Genomic DNA, 19,329 nt, shown 5'->3' on the forward strand with positions numbered 1-19,329 from the left:
GATGTTATTTTGTTTCAGAAAACTTTATAATTGGCCACACTTTTTTCCTTTGTTCCATTATTCTGGATGAATAGTCGTTATCAAATCTTATCAGGCTTTGTTTGTATTTTAGAGGTGCCGTCCTCCAAGCAGATCTTAAAATCAGCTCCTTGTCCATGTATGAAAGAAATTTGATAATTACTGACCTAGGAGGAGAGTTTGGTTTAGTGGCAGGTTTCCCAAGAGCTCTGTGCACCCTTTCAATGCCAAATGAAAGTCCTTTTAAATTTAAAAAGTCAGGGATCCAGCTTGATAAAAAGGAAATAATATCCTCACCTTCTGTGTTTTCAGGTAATCTGAATATCCTGATGTTATTTCTCCTCTCCCTATTTTCCAAGCCATCTACTTTATTAACCAACCAAGTGTTTTGCTTAAGAAGCAGTTCTTTCTGCGTTTCCTCTTAAGTCTGCTTTCTAAGTCATTTAGTGAAACCTCTATTCCTGTTACCCTTGTCTGGTGTTGTAGCATTTCCTTGAGAGTGTTAGCCTGTTTTTGACTGCTTGTTTTAAGATTTTCTAGGTTCTCTTTAAAATCATCCATCTTCAAAGATAGTTCCTGCAGGGTAGATATCTGTTGTAGTTCCTTCTTTAAGGCAGCATCTTGGTGAGAATTCCTTGAGTTGTTCATTTTAGCAAGTGAATGTATCTCCAAGCTTTTTGACAGGAAATTATTTTTAAAACTTCACCACAGTTTCTAATTAGGTAAATTAGATCTTTACCTGTAAGATTTTATACTTTGAAGGAAAAAAATAATATTTTTCCTGTCTTATTTAACTAGTTATATGGAGCTCTAAAATACTGCTGCTTTCAGTTAGCCATTCAGGCTCCGCCCCGTCAAGTGCAGTGAATTTGTGTTGCTGAGTTTTAATAGATAAGTACAGGGTCACATATTTCTTATATTTTTTGTTCATTCAATTTCTTTGGTAACTTAGGTGTTGGTAAATGCTGATCTGTCACCCAAAATGTTGTAGTGTGTAACCTTTGACACGCGTGTTATAGGTTAGCCATCACTGGGCTAGTGCAATGACATCAGGACATCAGTAATGCCCCACCCCCTGCATTAACATTAGACAAGTAAGGCTCTGTCTCCACCAATGGTTATTGGGTTTCCCTACATTCTTCACTCAGGATAGGAGAGGACAGCATGCGGTTAGCTGCTTCATCCTATATACCCCGGCCAGCCCCACCAGGAGTATGTTCCTAAACTTAGGTTGCCAGCAGAGCAGCTAGACATTCTGTCTCTGTGATATCAGGCTGGCATCTACTGCAAATTTTTGTTAATATTCATCTTTTGTGCATCTACATTAACTGTCTACCTTTCAATTTATGAAGCCTGTGCAATTTTTCCCACAGAAAAATATGATCTTCAGATTTTCTGTGGCCTTGTATACCTCTCCACAGAAGACCCTCAGTAAGTGTGACTGTGGCAGACAGATGTCTTGGAGTACAGCACATCTTTGTAATGAAGGCTAGCCCTTAGACTAACTATTAGATCCAGGAGGCAAAAATCTTTATATTCTGAAATTATTAACTCTAACAAAGGCAGCAAGTGTAAATATAAGCCATGCAGTGAAGGAGAAGGAAATGCTTGGTAGTAGTGTTGGGGGAGGGGGATAATCTACTTTCTATGTCTCAGAGTTTTAAGAGAACACCTAAGCTTAAATGCCCAAAACAACAAAAATAAAAAGCTAAATAGGGAAAAAAAGACCTAATTTAAATAAACTAAGTCCTCAAATAACCAACAAGGGAGATCTCACCAGTGTAAACTTCAAAATTAGTACAGATGACAAGAAAATTGCAGAATAATGTGTAAAATGTATTAGCCTCCAGGCTAACAGTTAAAATCATCTTCTTTCTCGCACTTCTACTTCAGATGCAGCACAAATGTAAACTTTACCAGAAGCATTAAAACAAAGACAGCATCTCCAAAAAGTCTGAGGAAAAGTACTAAAGGTGCGCGACTAACTCGTCCCATAAAAACACTTATGGTGTTGTTATTGATGTGGTAGTAACAGCAATGTCCCTACTAACTACCACATCAATAACAACTCTCTAAGTATGCACTCAGTGTTGAGAGACCTGGGCACACTGGTTGACAGCAACCTTATCTTTGATCACCAGGTCTCCACAGTGGTAAGAAGGGCATTCTGTATTGTTCATCTCATAACTAAGGGCATTGCTTCCAGCAAAAAAGAAGGTATAACCTCCTTGTACTCTTCCTTCATCAAGCCACAAATTAATGCCCCTTTTGGTATGTACCTTTCCAAGCACCTGCAGCAACTGGAGAGACCACAAAGGTTCTTCACAAGGAAAATTTAAGGTCTTCAGCATCTGTCCTACGAGGATCATCTGAAATCACTGTCACTTTATTCTGTTGCATACAGACTACTTAGATACGATCTCTGCCTTGCATATAAGGCAATCTTTGACCCTGCTTGATTGGAAATGCTGCATATCTGTAAGTCAAATGGTACACAGGCTACTTGCCTTAAAGCCCTTAACCTGGTATGTGACATTAATAGAACCTGCTGGATGGACAGATTTGTCTCCCAGAGGTTACCACACCTTTGGAACAGACTTCTGCTTCATGTCAAGCAGAGCACCTCATTGGCCCTCTTCAAACTCAGTCTGGAAGATTGGATGGGTAACCGTTAATTCCCCCCGGGAGTTCCACCTGTGTCCTTCTTGGACAGGGGTGATAAGTGCTGATTGTGGAAATAAGGGTAAAACTTGGCTAGCCTTGAAAGGGCCCTAGGGTAATTAGCCTAGTAACCTCCTATCATCCTTATGGATGAGCAGATAAGGTTTCATCTGTTTCCTTAGGACCACTCTCACTGTCTCCAAAGGCGCTGCCTTCTTGAAAACTCTGAATGTGAAGGAATGTTACAGATGGAGATGGAAAGTAGTAGTTTTTTCAAAAGGTTTTGAGTACATTGGGGCAAAGAAATAACATTATTTATCTCCTCATCCTTTTTTTACTTTGGCTTAAGGGTAAACAAGTACAAAGTTCTGTAATAGCAAATCTAAAGAGATAGTTGCACAATAAAGACTATAAACAATCAGGGCTCTGAAGGGAAAGCATAAATTTTATAGTCACATAAGGCATAACCAAGGACATGGCTATGACAGTATATCATGCTAATAAAGTGCCAGTCTTAATTACTCTTCTGCCAGACAAGCACTCAAAGCCGTTAGACTGGTACAGCAAGATACACACTTTCAACACAGTATATTCAAGACCCTTAACCACCATACCTATAATAATTACCAGTAAGCTATGTTGCAATAGTAAACACAATCAGAGATCCTGTCAAACAGTGACACAACAAATAAATTACAACAAACAAAAGAAAAAGCACCTAAGTGAGAGGCCATATGATCAAATGCAGTCATGAAGCAATGGCTGTTTCCTGCATCTAAACAACCTGACACACTGTGGGTGCTCCTTTAAGTAACCTGTCTAGCATTCATACACAAGAACTTCTCATTGATTAAGAAATGCAGTTAATGCATTCCATAGAGAGATTTTACAGACTCCAACCAAACAATTCTCCTGGGACTTTTCTGTTAATAGGAGGCATTTTTCCAGAAAGCAGCAGCAGGAGCAGGAAAGTTCAAAACGTCTGGTTCCCCACGCTTTCAGTGGTATCAACATCCTCTGTACTCTTCCTCAGCACTTATAAATTCAGAAAGTTTTAATAAAGGCAAAGCAAATATTTGCCATTAAGTGATGAAAAGTACAGTTTTTATACATAACTGCTGCCTGTGCAATCCACCAAGTTACACATGGGTTTTCTCTTTAGTAACTTCCACATCTGTAAAAACCTAGAATGTATAAATGTAACAAATTTTTGTATATAAATGTGAATAGAAATGTGCCTACTCTGTGTTTAACTGGAACTTACAATAATTAAGTAAATCAAGCTTTTCTCACCGGGCCCTCACTGAAAATTAGAAGTTATGTACCTACCATAACGTTCCATGTTAGTTGTCTTCTTCTCGCCTTCTTTCTTGCTGGATGGGTTCGGAGCCGATCCTCGGCTCTGACTCGGCCACTCTAAAAGCTCGAGAGCTAGTTCCACCGGCTCGAGGCTCCCCTACATCCCACAATGCTAGGCGGTAACTCCTCAGATCTCATTTGAAAGCTAAGGCCAGCAATAAAATTCCATAAGGAACAAAGAAGAAAACTCTTCTAGGTCTGTTCTGGCTAGGGGGAAGGCGGGTGGGACACAAGAAAGAAGGCGAGAAGACGACAACTAACATGGAACGTTATGGTAGGTACATAACTTCTTAATATTAAGTTGTCAATCTCGCCTTCATTCTTGCTGGATGGGACCGCGTCCCTAGCACCTTGTCCCGGGTGGCCTATCGGAACAGACTCTTGAGTACAGTGGAACCAAAGTTGGCTCGGTCTCTAGAGGCCAAATCCAATTTATAATGAGAAATGAAGGTATGGGGAGAAGCCCAAGTAGCTGCCGAACAAATCAAATCAATAGGCAGCCTGTCTTGGAAAGCTACAGAAGTGGCTAAAGCTCTAGTTGAATGAGCCCTGGGTTTGGATGGCAACCACTGATGTCTTGTCTCATACACTAGGGTAATCAATGAAGTAAGCCATCTAGACAGAGAGACTTTAGAGACTGGAAGGCCCATTCTACCTTCTGCATAAGAAACAAACAGTTGGTCAGATTTCCTGAATTGTTTGGTCCTGTCTAAATAGTACCTAAGTTGGCGATGAACATCTAAACAGTGTAACTTTTGTTCTGACCTATAAGAATAATTTGGGAAGAAAACAGGAAGCTCAATGGTTTGATTCAGATTTGCCAAAGAAGCTACTTTGGGCAAAAAAGATGGGTTAGTACTCAAGGACACCCTGTCTTTATGAAATACCAGATAAGGGGGTCGACTACACAGAGCATGGAGTTCTGAGACTCTTCTAGCTGAGGTGATAGCTACTAAAAAGAGTGTCTTCCAAGAAAGTAACTTTATAGAACATGAGGCCGCAGGTTCAAAGGGGGGAAGAATTAAGGATGCCAGAACCAAGTTGAGATCCCATTGAGGAGGAGGATCTCTAATGGGTGGTTTGAGTAGAAAGACTCCCTTTAAAAAGGCCTTGCAGAGTTTGTGAGACATGATAGAGGACTCTGAGATTCCAACACGAAAGTTCGAAATTGCAGCCAATTGAACTCTAATGGTAGATGGGGACGAACCTGCATGGAAAAGTTCGGCTAGAAAGTCTAGAACTGTTTGAATAGAAGCAGTGAAAGGATCTATATTCTTTGACTGCCCAATAGGAAAACGTTTCCCCTTGTTATGCTAAATCTTCCGAGTGGAAGATTTATGAGAAATCAAGATATCTCTAACTGAGTGAGATATCAAAGGAAGCCTGGCTAAGGTCGGAATTGGAGGAACCAAGCTGTGAGGTTCAGAGAGGGGAGTGGTGCAACTGACCCGACTGATGGGTCAAGAGGTCTGGAACTGGGTCCAGATGCCAAGGTTGTTCCAACAGATAACGGTGGAGAAAGGGGAACCAAATTTGTCGAGGCCAGTAAGGGGCAATGAGGATCATAGAAGCTTCCTGAGCGATGGCTTTCTGTATCAGCTGGGATATCAGTGGGAAGGGAGGAAAGGCATATAGAAGTCCCCGGGCCAAACGTGCACTAGAGCGTCTCTGCTGGGATGGCCTGGTTGGGGAAAGAGGGTGAAAAAATCATCGCACTTGCTGTTTTGGGGAGTAGCGAAAAGGTCGCAGCAAGGCCTGCCCCACTTTCGAAAAACTTTCTCCAACACTGAATTGTTCAGAGACCACTCGTGAGGCATGAGAATAGCTATGCTCAATTTGTCCACAATCACATTGGACATCCCGGGGATGTGCATTGCTAACAGAAATCGCTGAGAAGAAATCGCCCATTGCCATAGTCTGAATGCCTCTCGACATGAGGGGAAAGACCTGGTTCCGCCTTGTTTGTTGATGTACCACACTACAGACATGTTGTCTGTTTGTATTGCTATAATTCCCTTGGGAAGAGAGTCTTGTAGGGCTTGCAACGCTAGAAGCACTGCTCTCATCTCTAGGACGTTTATGTGCAAGTGGCACTCGAACGGTTGCCACATGCCCTGGACTGTCCTGCCCTGGAAATGCCCCCCCCCCACCCGATAAGGGAGGCGTCCGTTGTCACTGTAGCAACCGGAGGGGGAGGGACAAAAGGTCTCCCTAGGAGGAGCTGAGGAGATGTGATCCACCAAGAGAGATGACTCTTGCACGACTGAGTTATCCGAATAGGATGGGACATTGGAAGGCTTTGGTAAGACCATTGTGTGAAGAGCATCCATTGCAAAATCCTCATGTGGAAGCGAGCTAATGGTAGGAGAGGGATGGCTGCCACCATAATCCCCAAGACTTTCAGGATCTGTCTGGCTTTGACTTTGTTGTTCTGCAAAAGAAGAAAGACCTGTTTGTGAATGTCTGCTATCCTCTGCTCTGTGAGTCTGGCTGACATCTTGACTGTGTCTAGATTTAAGCCTATGAAAGTAATAACACGACAAGGCGACAAGACAGACTTTTCGTAGTTTATTGAAATACCTAATCCCTTTCATGTGCGAAAGGTGTAGTCTCTGGCGAGGAGTAAAAGATGCTTGGTGGGGGCTATAAGGAGCCAGTCGTCTAAATAAGGAAACACCTGGAATCCTTGACGTCTCAGATGAGAGGCTACCACTGCCATGCATTTGGTAAACACTCGGGGGGCTGTAGTGAGACCAAAGGGCAGGGCTCTGAAGTGAAAATGACTGGTTCCCAGCCTGAAGCGGAGAAACCTCCTGGAGCGTCGATTCATCTTGATGTGATAGTACGCGTCCTGGAGATCTATAGAGCACATCCAGCTGTCCCATTCCAAAAGAGGAGGAATGGACTGCAGCGTGACCATCCGGAACTTTGTTTTCTTGATAAACTTGTTCAAGTTGCTGAGATCCAAAATGGGTCTCCAGTCCCCTGTTTTCTTTGGAACCAAAAAGAATTTGGAGTAGGTTCCGGATCCTACTTGGTCTGCTGGCACTGGTTGAATAGCTCTTTTTGTGAGCAGCTGTGAAATTTCTAATGCTGCTTGCTCCCTTTGACTGGGTGGAACGTCTGGAAGGGATTTTTTGGACAGCTTTGGAATGAAAAGGAAAGGGATTCTGTAGCCTTCGGAAATAATAGACTGTACCCACTTGTCTTGAGTTAAAGATAGCCAGGCTTTTGGGTACAGTGACAACCTTCCCCCGACTGCCTCCGAAGGTGGACAGTCGGGCAACACCTCAGGGATGCTGAAAAGGCTTGTCGGAAAAGGATTCTCGACTGCCCTGATTCTGCGGGCCCCCTCTGCCTCTGGGACGGCGTCTACCATTGTTGTTCCCCCCTCTGCCTCTAGAGGGGAATCGACTCTGTGCGTCAGGCAAGTCTCCTCGAGATTGTTTATGGAACCACATCTTTCCCCCCTTCTGACCTTTGGGGTAAGGTCTAGAAGGAGTAGAAAAACGGACTCCGACGGCAGAAAGAGTTTTGCCATCAGTCTCGCACCTAGTCAGGGTTTCCTTCACTTGAGGACCAAAGAGGGATGATCCATCAAAGGGGGAATTAGTGAAGGATGCCTTAAAGGGGTCCGCAAAATTACAAAGCCGCATCCAGGCGTGCCTACGCAAGGCTACACCTGTACCTGCAGCTCTACTTGCTCCATCAGCCGCATATGAAAGGAGGCGCATGGAGGAGTTGGTTATAGAATTAAGGGTAGCCAGCTGAGAGTTCATCCTGTCCTGAAAACCCGCAGCTGTTGGGTCCTTCAACATTTCACTCGCTTCCTTGAGTAAATCCCTCTGAAGTAGAGTAAAATGACACAGGTAATTCAGCGATCTCATAGTAAAGGTCGCTGACGAGAACATCTGCTTCCCGTACCTGTCCATCGACCTAGACTCCTTGTTAGGAGGATGAACAGGCACAGAAGGATCAGCTAACTCCTTCTTGGTAGCTGCAGCCACCACCATAGCATCAACAGAGATGCCTTTGGTCAGAAACTCTTTATCCTTGGGGGCCGTGATGAACTTAGATGGTCTCCTGGGGGTGGGTTCCACTGAGTCAGGAGCCGCCTAAGCCTTCTTTGCCACCACTTGCATAAGGGGGTCAAAGGGAGGGGACACCCAGGAGGTGGAAGGGCGAGAGCCAAACGCCTCAAGGTACACTGATTCATCCTCTGAAGGGTTGAGGGCTGGCCAATTCCCTCTCTGTTTTAAGATTTCAAGGATGTTTGCAAAAGAGACATCTTCAGAGGGGGAACGAGGGGAACCTTCAGAATCCTCTAAATCAGTGTCAGAGGTGACAGACTCAGGGGAGTCAATGTGCTTCCTCTTACACTGCCTTTTCCTAGGGGGCTCTCCTGCAGGGTCAGGAGAGACCTCGGAAGAGGAGGAGATACCCACAGGGGAAACTTGAGGAGCTGGCTCTCTACGATCGGGGATGAGAGAGTGAGTCGAAATCACCAGAGGCACCATAGGGGGAGGGGCAGAAAGTACCGACTGGGGAGTAGAACCTGGTTCTAACACGCTCCTCATGACCTCAAAGGCACCCCTGTCAGGCAGAGCCGAAGGTCTCCGTTCCGAAAAACTGAAAACCTCCCCCGGCACCGACAGTGATGGCTCCGAGGCAGATGTCGGAGCCGAACTCACCAGCGCCGAAGCACCGAGAGGGAGAGCGGGGTCGGACAAGGGTCTGATGCCACTCGCCCCCTCGGAGCCGACGAGGGAAGTCCGGCACCGAGATTCTTCCAAAGAAGACATCGGAGCTGACGACGGAACCGAAGACAAAGGTATCGGTTCCGACGCCACCCCAGTATCGGGTCCGAGCCGCCCCGGCTCCGAACTCAAAAGAGTCAGAGGAGGAATAGATTGAGTGGTAGGAATAGGTCTCGACTGTTGAGTCGGACTTTGAAGCATCTGGGCTAATGCCTCGGACTTAAGAAGTCAACTCACTACTCTCTGAAGGTCATGGTTCGATAACCTGGAAGACCTAGAAGAGTGGGATCTATGGCTCCGTTCAGACAACAAGGGTGATGCTGGAGCCGAATGAACGGAGCCGATAGATGGAGATCGGGACCTCTTCCTGGATGTCGGTTCCGATAATAAAATCGGAGCCGACAGAGTAATGTCTTCCTCGGCTCCAGCCGGAGCCGAGGACACTGTAGGGGCTTGTATTCGAGTTTCATCGGCTCCGGCCGGAGCCGATGTTCGAATAGCTTTAGTGCCTCCAGAAGACGGCTCAGAGGCTGGAGCCGAAGGTCTAGAAGGCTTCGAGGGTTTCCCTGATGACTGAGTCGAGGGACCCTCAGGCTTAAGTAAGCCCCTTAAAATAAGTTTATTTTTTCGCTCCTGCAGGACTCCAGGGCTGAAGCCATGGCAAACAGCACACGAGTCCTGCAGGTGCAAAGGTCCCAGGCAGTACACACAAGAAGTGTGACCGTCTGTCAGAGACATCTTCTGACAGCACGAGTCACACTTCTTAAAGCCTGAGACCTTTGATTCCTTAGACATATCTAAGGGAAAGTGTAACACACAAGCACACACACACACACACACACCGATTACACTTAGGGTTAAATTAACACTAATTTAAAACAAATTATAGTAATAGTAATAAAATTCCCTATAAAACACAGTCACCCACTAGGAAGGGAGGGACTGGGCCTAGGGCCCGAGGGAACTTTTTTAAGATTTTGTGGAAAAAAGGGGGGAAAAGTTAACGGGAATGGGATAAACTAATTTAACACTAACTATTTATAAGAAAAATTAACTTTAAGGGGAGAAAAGGCTAAGAAACTAGTTCTTTACCAAAAAACTAACCTGAGCCGGTAGGAAAACACCTCGATCGCTGTAGCGGCAAATGAGATCTGAGGAGTTACCGCCTAGCATTGTGGGATATAGGGGAGCCTCGAGCCGGTGGAACTAGCTCTCGAGCTTTTAGAGTGGCCGAGTCGGAGCCGAGGATCGGCTCCGAACCCATCCAGCAAGAATGAAGGCGAGATTGACAACTTAACATTGAGCATTACCCAGTCAGACTTTCCCGGTAAACAAAGACAAACAAACAGATAAACAAGTATACTTGGGGGACTGTTAACAACAGACAGATGAAACAATTGCTTTTTGGTTACCAGAAAGTTTGCCTCTACTATCTTCAAGTAGATAGATGGCTTACCTCTCCAATGGTGAATCCCAACTGTCTAGCTCTGACAATCATCTCCATCTGAAAGACGTAACCTTTAGAAACGCATTTTTCCACCAGCTTCTGCAAAATGTCTTTTCTGTACAGCCTGAAATGACAAATTGTATTAAAATAATGAATATGTGGTAAAAACACATATTAAATTACTTAGTTTTGAAGAATCCAAAATGTATACTTCTCAGGTACCCATAATTAAATCTTTCTCAGAGATGCCCCAACTTTTAAGCAAGATTTACCTGTGGATACGCATCCATGTCTCCTGGGATACTGTGAGGACCAGAGACATTCAACTACCAAAAAACCTCTGACAGTACTATCAACCCCCCAACTAGGGTAATGTCCTGTTTTACTTCAGGGAGGATGTGCAAGAGCATCAGTGGTGAAAAAATATTGACATTTGTCAATCTCAGTAGTCTCAAGCATGTTGAAAGCTGCACATTGTTACTTGATGGGGATATATACTTTCATTCACTCACGTCTAGAAAGTAGGATCGTCTTACAGCTTCTCTCTTCATCCAGCCCTCTTTATCTAGCATCTGAAAAATCATTGGTTATCACAGTAAAAATCCAAAAGTACAGTTTTGTACCTACCATAAATGTAGATGTTCGAGTGCTAATACAGCTGCAGTCATAACAGATGGGTTTTCCTGCCGTCAGGCGGGTCCTCGGTCGGCCGAATTCCAAAGTCTAGGTCTGGCGTCGGTTGTCGTCGCTTCTTCCCTGACGTCAGTGCGACAGGGGTATAAAAGAACCAGCTGATGCCATTTTCTTCAGTTTTTCTTGCCCCAGATGTCAGGTGCCCCCAGAAGGAAGGCAATACATAAATTTATGTAATAATGCAATGCAATATAATCAAAAAACAGTACTTGCAAGCAAATACACCATAAATGAATACCCCAATCAGGTTGTATGAGGAGGTGTTAGCCAATAGGTCTGTCCCAAGAGGGGAAGGAGGGAGGGAAACCTGGACTGCAGCTGTATTAGCACTCGAACATCTACATTTACGGTAGGTACAAAACTGTACTATGTTCATCGTGCATACAGCTGCAGTCATAACAGATGGGTAGAATCCCAAAGCTAAAAAAGGGGTGGTAGGCACTAGGTGGAACTAGGAGGAGCCAGGATGCCCTGCAAGACTGCAGTGGCAAAGCCTGCTCTGGTTTTGGAGTATAATGGTAGGTGACAGTGCTTGGAGAAGGTATGCACAGAACTCCAAGTGGCTGCTTCCAAAATATCTTTGGTAGGAACCCCTCTGAGGAAAGCTGCAGAGGTAGCTGTGGCCCTTGTGGAGTGAGATCCGATGCCTGCAGGTACAGTTTTACCATGAAAAGAGTAACAAAAGCGTATGCAGTGGGCTATCCATTTTGAGATTGTCTGTTTGGAAATTGGTTTCCCTTGAGCTCCTGTAGCATAGGACACAAAGAGTTGCTCTGATTTTCTGAAAGGCTTTGTTCTGTCCAAATAATAACGCAGCTGTCTGTGGATGTCCAAGGAATGTAGTAGTCTCTCCCTTTGTTTTGAGGATTAGGGTAAAAGGTAGGTAAGTGGATAGCCTGATTCAAAGCTACCCTGGATACCACCTTTGGCATAAAGGAAGGATTGGTTCGTAAGGAAACTCTGTCCTGATGGAAAATGATGAAAGGCTGCACAGCCATGAGGGCTTGTAGTTCCGATACCCTGCGAGCTGAGGTGATAGCCAGAAGGAAGGCTGTTTTCCAGGACAAATATTGCAGTTCTGTTGAGGCAGCTGGCTCAAAAGAGGCAAGGTCAGTTTTTCTAGAATGAAATTGAGGTCCCAAGCAGGTACTGGTTGTTTCCTTGGGGGTTTTATATTCTTAGTCCCTCTGAGGAACTGTCTTAAGAGGGGGTGAGAGAATAAAGGAGGATCAGTGTTGTATTCTGCAGAAATGGCTGAGGCATGGATTTTGATGGAGGAGAATGAAAGTCCACTGCTTAGCATCTCAGCTAGATACTGTAATATTTGAGGTAAATTCAGTATTCCAGGATTCTGGCCCTTTTTCCTCATTCCAGGCACAAAACTGTTTCCATTTTGCGGAGTAAGCTTTTCTAGTAGAAGGCCTTCTGGCCTCCAAAATGACATCCTGCACCTCCTTGGAGAGTAGGGTCTGTTGTGAAGTTAAGGTATCTTCCATGCGGCCAGATTGAGTGTTTTCAGCTGACTGTGAAGAGTTTTGAAGTTGTGCTGAGTCAGAAGAAGAGGCATTAGAGGTAGGATCCATGGTGGGGAATGCGTCAGGCTCCTCAGGAGTGGGTACCAGTGTTGTCTTGCCCAGTCTGGAGCAATGAGAATCATCTTTGGTCTGTCTGCTCTGGTTTTTAATAGCACTTTGGGCAGCAGAGGAAGAGGTGGAAAGGCATAAACTGTCATTGCTGTCCAACTGAAAGAGAGTGCGTCCACTCTCCAGGCCTGTGGATGAAAGGTCCTTGAGCAGAATTTTGCCAATTGGTGATTTTTGTGGGAGGCAAAGAGATCTATGTCTGGCCTTCCCCATGCTTGAATTATCTCTGTAAAAACTTGAGGATGCAACTTCCATTCGTGTGGATCTGTCATATTTCTGCTTAGGTTGTCTGCCAGCATGTTTTCCTTGCCTGGCAAGCACTGTGCTGGAAGATCGATTTGTAATTCCAGAGCCATGTTCCAAAGAGACATGGCCAGCCTGCATAGGGGGTATGAATGGGTTCCTCCCTGTTTGTTTATGTACCACATTACTGTGGTGTTGTCTGTCCTTATCAATAGTTGACCTGGATGCAGAAGGTCTTTGAAAGCCATAATAGCATTTATTACTGCTAGCATTTCCTTTTGATTGATGTGAAGGTGCTTTTCTTTTTGGGACCATTTGCCCTGAATGCACCGATCTGTCATGTGCGCCCCCCAGGCGTAGTCCGAGGCATCTGTTGTGATGACTTGATTTGCTTGAGGCTTGCAGAATGGGAGACCTGTGTTTCTTTGGCATGCTTGAGCCCACCACAGAAATTCCTTTTGAAGACATGGAATCAGTGGTATTATTGTTTCCAAACTGTGGCTGTGTTGAGACCATAGGTTTTTCAGGTACCATTGAAGTTTCCTCATATGCAGCTTTGCACATGGGATTAGTAGGATGCAAGATGCCATGAATCCCAGAGCCTGCAGCATTTTCCTTGCAGTCAGCCTGGTGAAATTTGCTAGTTTTCTGAAGTATTGAGTAAGTTGCCCCTGTTTCTCTGGCGTGAGGTAGGCCATCTGGGTGCTTGTGTCCAAGTTGGCACCCAGGAAAATTATTGTTTGAGAGGGTATTAGCCTTGATTTCTTTTTGTTGACTGTGTATCCCAGAGAATTCAACAACATTATTACAAAAGCCAGATGTTTCAGAAGAATGTTCTTGCTGTCCGCTTGGATCAGGCAGTCGTCCAAATATGGGTATATTTGTATCCCTTGAAGTCTGCAGTAGGCAATTACTGATGCCAGGCATTTCGTGAATACTCTGGGCGCAGTAGATAAGCCAAAGGGCAATGCAGAGAATTGATAATGGGTTGAACCTGCAAGAAATCTGAGGTATCTTCTGCAATCTTGTCTGATTGGGACATGCAGGTATGCCTCCTTGAGGTCCAATGTTACCAGCCAAGACTCCTTGCCCAGCATGGGAAGAAGCTGCTGTAATGTGAGCATCTTAAATTTTGGCACAAGTAAAAATGTGTTTAGGATGGATAGGTCCAAAATAGGTCTCCAATCTTTTCCCTTCCTTGGTACCAGGAATAGTCTGGAGTAAAAACCTTGACCTTGTTCTTGTGTAGGTACCTCTTGAATAGCTTTCATGTCCATGAGATCTGAAATTTGTTTTTGTGCCTCTGCCCTTTGATTGTGTGGCAGGTTTGGCATGCCTCTCATTTTTGGAAGGGTGTGAAAATGGAACCTGTAGCCTCTGTTTATAATGTCCAGGATCCATTTGTCTTTTGTGACAATATGCCAATTTTTCGAAAATAATGCCAGTTTTCCGCCTAAAGGTGCTGCCATTTGAGCCTTGCTTGGCATGCAAAGGGGAAAGTCATTGGGTCTGCTTTCTGAATGGCTGTGAACTATCCTCACCACCTCTTTGTGTAGGAGCTTGCTATTGTCTGCCTCTAAACGATCCTTGAGATTGCCCTCTGCCCCTCGGGCGCCTGTATCTACCTCTTTGGGGTCTGTCCGTGGCTGGAAAGGACCAATTTTTGGAAGGCCAATTTCTTCTGAAACGTGGAGGTTGTACCTGTAGGAAATCTTTCACTGTTTGCATTGATTTAGCCTTTTCCTCCATTTTCTTTAATACCTCCTCAGCTTTACCACCAAATAATACATCTTTTTGCAGAAGGGCATCTAGTAATTTAGCTTTGACATGATCTGGTAAGGTTTGCTCTTTGAGCCAGGCATGTCACGATGACTGATCCTGTAACAGCAGCTCTACATGAGGCCTCTAAAGCATCAAAACCACATTGCAAAGTATGTTTACCCACTTGTTCTGCACTATGCATCAAATCCTGCAACTCCTTCAAGTCTGGTTGTTCATGTTGTGACATTTTGCTTCTCAACTGTGATAACAGAAACTGCTGGTACTTTAACATATGGAACTGGCAGTTTAATGCCCTCATGGTTAAGGTGGCCGAGGTGTATACCTTTTTCCCCCACCTTTCTAAAGCTCTGGAATCTCTCTCTGAAGGTAATGGATTTTTAGCAGTGGAGGTCTTAATTCCCTTGGGGCCCTGTGAGATGGTTTCTGGGTCAGCCGCATGGCTTTTGTATAGGAATTGGTGTGAGTCAGGAACCCGGTAATACCTGTCAGGCTTGACTGGGGCTGGAGGTAAAGAGTCTGGGTTAAGGCAGGCCTCCGAATACACATCATCTAGAATGTCTAAGACAGGAGGTATAGCCAGAGGCCTGTGCTGAGGGAGCAAGAGAAAATCCCTAAGCCTTTTCTTGGAGTCTGAGTACTCTTGGCCTTCCCAGTGGAAGTGTTCCCTCAAGGTATGCAAGGTTTCCCCAAAAGAGGAATCCTCAGGGGGGGAGACAGAGGGAATGGACTCCTCAGCATCAGAATCTTCAAAAGGGGAGTATGAATGTTCCTGGTCATCAGAATGCTCTGAAATAATGGACGCCTGGTCCGAGGAGGGGGATTCTTCCTCCACTCTGGGCCTTTTGTCCGGGGGGGGGTTTGAGAACCCCTGATAAGAGTAATCAAATCCTCAGCCATTTTGAGCATCTGCTTTTTAGGCATGGGGCCTCGAGAAGAGCCCTGTGGAGCTTGTCTCTTAGTATGCATGGCTGCTTTAGACTTAGTGAAAGCCTTGATGGAAAAAGAAGAGGAAGGCCTGAAGACACCTTGAGAGATGGCAGACCTGTCTAAACTCTGAGTTTCACCGCCAAGAGTGGCTTCGGTATCGGTAGTTGGGGTGTGGGCCGAAGAGCCTGCGACCTCGGGTACAGTAGACACCGCCAATGAAGTGTCGTCGTTAGTCAGGGGCTGCGTAGGCGCCTCACTGAGAACCGGACCACCTGTAGTCGGCTTTGGCGTAGTGTCGGTAGAAACCGCGGACCTCGTATGTCGGTCCTTATCTTTGCGTCTTTTACTCAAAACTGGAGTCGGAGTATCCGACGACATAATGTAATTAAATTTTTTGCCAAAATAGTGTTGGGCGAACGCCTCCCGACGCTTAATGGTGCATCTGTTGAATGTAGCACAAAAACGACAGGCCGAGATGTTGTGGTCTGGGCGTAAGCAAGGAATGCAGAGGGAATGAAAATCCTTATGCGGTATTTGCTTCCCACATGAAATGCAATTATTAACTTTGTCTGACATCGGTCTGAGGCAAGAAAAGTTTCCCCAATGGGGTGCTTAGCTTTCAAGAAGACTTCGGTTGCAAAATATTCGTAATCTCAGGAGCTGGCCGAACGGCACTTGCAAACTGCTTCTGCTTCGGGCACGCGCGGCAAGAAAGACTGAAGAAAATGGTGTCGGCTGGTTCTTTTATACCCCTGTCGCACTGACGTCAGGGAAGAAGCGACGACAACTGATGCCGGACCTAGACTTTGGAATTCGGCCGACCGAGGACCCGCCTGACGGCAGGAAAACACATCTGTTATGACTGCAGCTGTATGCACAATGAACATCTGGATGTACTTCAGCAGTAGATCTATGCATTTTTTAAAAACATTCACAAAAAGCAAACACAATGCAGCTTTAACATTTTCTCACTCTCAAAGTCCCTCTTTGGCAACATTCTGTTTTTAAGATTACCTATGATCTACTTTGTAGATATGCTGGCAAGGTACTACTGCTCAGCTGTGAGTCAGAAATGAGCAGTAGTGGCACAAACTAATCAGTTTAACAAAGTACATAAGAAAGAATGGTGCTGGACTGAGCATGGAGGAGCATCAGGTGAGGCAGGCAGAGGGAGTAGTGCCATTCTGTGCACTACTAGTGTAATTCCACCTGTCCCACATGTGCTACCTAGAAAGACATCAGACAAGCTTTAAGTAATATGGAGTAGAAACTCAACCCTTTTGGCTATGTATCAACTTAAGTTAGGGCACAGACCATAGAAGCAGTCACTGGAAGATCAACCTAATGAGATCCACTGTCCTCCGGACTGTACAAGGTGCATGTAGGAGATGTACATGAAGGTGCACTACATTTGTTTTTAGATATTTCAGAAACAAACTACATAGTAGTAATTGTACAGTGAGTGGTCTTATAACTGGTCTGCAGATGGTAATTTATTGTGTTCTAGTTACTGCAGTTATGCACAAATGCTACACTAAATCCCTATCTTCATACAGCTTTAACTTTAACACTGGGTCTGAAAGTGGTACTCTAGCTTGATGTAGCTGCACAGCTCTACAAGATAATGCTACATCACAGTGCAGTTAAGTTCAATAGCTGCGCCCCAGACAGATCCAGTTAGTTAAGTCACATCGGTATCTGTATTACAGTTTGGACTAACCTCTGTATTTGAAATGCATGTAGTTGCAAATTTCTTAATTACTTATGATATACTGTAGAGTGACAACTGAACGAAGGCCGTCTCTCTGCATGCTAATTTCTGCACTAGTATGTGTTCTAACAGGAGCATGTTAGCTGGCTGCAAAGACAGTAATGTGCCAATTATTTTAATGTCATTCTTTCAGACATGATTGTTGGTTGTGCCAGTTATTTTATTACTATTCTAGAGGTAAGTGCCCTGACTGTGATACTAGTGACTCAAATCTGATAAACAGAACTGGTGCCACAGGGGTCAGCTGGGCAAGCGAGGAAGCAGGCATATTCATCTGCAATCTGATGCTTGGGGAAGAAGGTGTGGAAGTTAACCAAAACACCGCAATCCTTTTTAGATGCCTGAGGCAAAGCAGCCACCACAGTACAAGAGGATTTTGTGCAGGATCTATCAATGCTTTAACTCTAGTATGAGAAGTACATACGCATACTTAGGGTTGCCTGGGTGTAGTGTACACAGAGACCAGTCAGAGAGAAGAAGTAAGCCTACCAGTTTCTTTTCTAAGAGAGGAATTCTGCCTTTGTTACAACATAGCATGCTGTCTGCTGTAAGGTTAGCTAGAGTAGACCTGGTTACAGTAATTGCATTTCAGTGCTGTGATAATATGGGATAGAAGAAGAGTGATGGTAGCTAGTTTCTGACACAGTCCACATAAAAAAATAATTGATAATAATAATAATGACAAAAAAAAAACATTATTGGTGTCTGTAGAGTTAATGTGGCCCTTAGAATTTTAACTATATTTGCACCTGGTGCTAAGTATCATGGTGCTACAGACAGAAAACGTGGTGGGGCCATCTAACAGGAAATAATTTTTTTGTTGTTTGCATCAGCCTTGACAAGGGTAAAGTCCATATACAAGGCAATTTGCATTACACAATTCTCCATCAATAACCTACAGATTAAAAATCACCACTCCAAACCAGATGACACCCTCACTTTGTTAAAATAACCTCTGGTCACTGCTATCCAATACAAACAAAAACTCCCAGAGTGTCTGCTTCAATAGTGATGTCAGTAAAATCTGTTCACGACCAAACTTTATACTGTCTTGCACTCAAGGATTTCCTTTAAAGCAATAGGCATATTACAACAAACTCATCCCTCGCCTGCAGCTTGAAACCATGCACTCTTTCCCTGCAGTACTACTACCAAATTTAATATTCTGGAGACAGCAGTGGTGTACAAATACCAATCTGCCCTTCACAGGAATAAGGAACACCTACTTTCCTACAAGCACACTGCAGATGGAATACAACAGCATAACACAAATGCCAGCTTTGCTACAATATGGGCATACACAGCTTCTTTTCAAAACAGAATGTCCTTACCTGAAACTACCTGTCAGGTCGGATGCGCCTGGTCTCAGTAGCACCTGAGTTATAAAGTTAGCACTTCGGCTGTGAAACAAAAGAAATGAAAAAGTATATTAACTTGTGTTGTACTGTATTTGCGCAAATCATTTCAGAGCTTCAGGGTGTTCTACTTAGCATGCTGCCAGTAAAAGAAAGTAAGGAAAAACTAAAAAACAAGAAATGATCATGAAGGCTTTGCAGGGAAAGTGTGCACAGGTGAGTGGAGGAGACGAAAGAAAAGAAGGAGAGGAGTAAGCAGCAAAGTTCAGAAAAGCTTATGCAGCCCAACAGTTTTTTCTTATCCCCCCCCCCAACAACTTTCATGTTCTTTAGCAGCTTCATCAAAATACATCATTCTTACAGTGCAGCTGAAAGTGGCATTGGTGGGGTCACTTTAAAGACCCCAGAAGAGAGAAGATGACTGAGAAGAAAGGCCCTGTAGGGTAGTGTTTACTAAAATAATGGTTAGTGTTACTCCTCCAGTTTGAAGGATGGCAACTACCCGGCAAACTCCTTTCTTTCTTTTTTGTATCAAAGAAATATGTCAACGTTTGATAAATTGCAGGAAATTAGTGAGATATTAGCTGTTCATCTAAACTCAGGAGGCACTGATTTTGAAAAAAAATTCTATTTATTCTGCAGTTATACAGTATAAATAAGGCCACAAATAACT

At 44.3% G+C, this 19,329-nt stretch overlaps 1 protein-coding gene across 1 annotated transcript in view; it reads right to left on the reverse strand.

The window, feature by feature from the left end:
* DPM1 (dolichyl-phosphate mannosyltransferase subunit 1, catalytic) overlaps positions 1 to 19,329 on the reverse strand; it is a gene marked incomplete in the record, with an annotated part of 580,475 nt that overhangs the window by 12,389 nt on the left and 548,757 nt on the right. Inside the window, 2 exon segments of the mRNA XM_044088984.1 lie at positions 10,252 to 10,366; positions 18,633 to 18,701. Of these exon segments, the coding sequence (XP_043944919.1) occupies positions 10,252 to 10,366; positions 18,633 to 18,701 (184 nt within the window).

This window comes from Protopterus annectens, chromosome 12.part0, assembly GCF_019279795.1.
Source record: "Protopterus annectens isolate FY-2018-M chromosome 12.part0, PAN1.0, whole genome shotgun sequence".
Classification (NCBI taxonomy): domain Eukaryota; kingdom Metazoa; phylum Chordata; order Ceratodontiformes; family Protopteridae; genus Protopterus; species Protopterus annectens.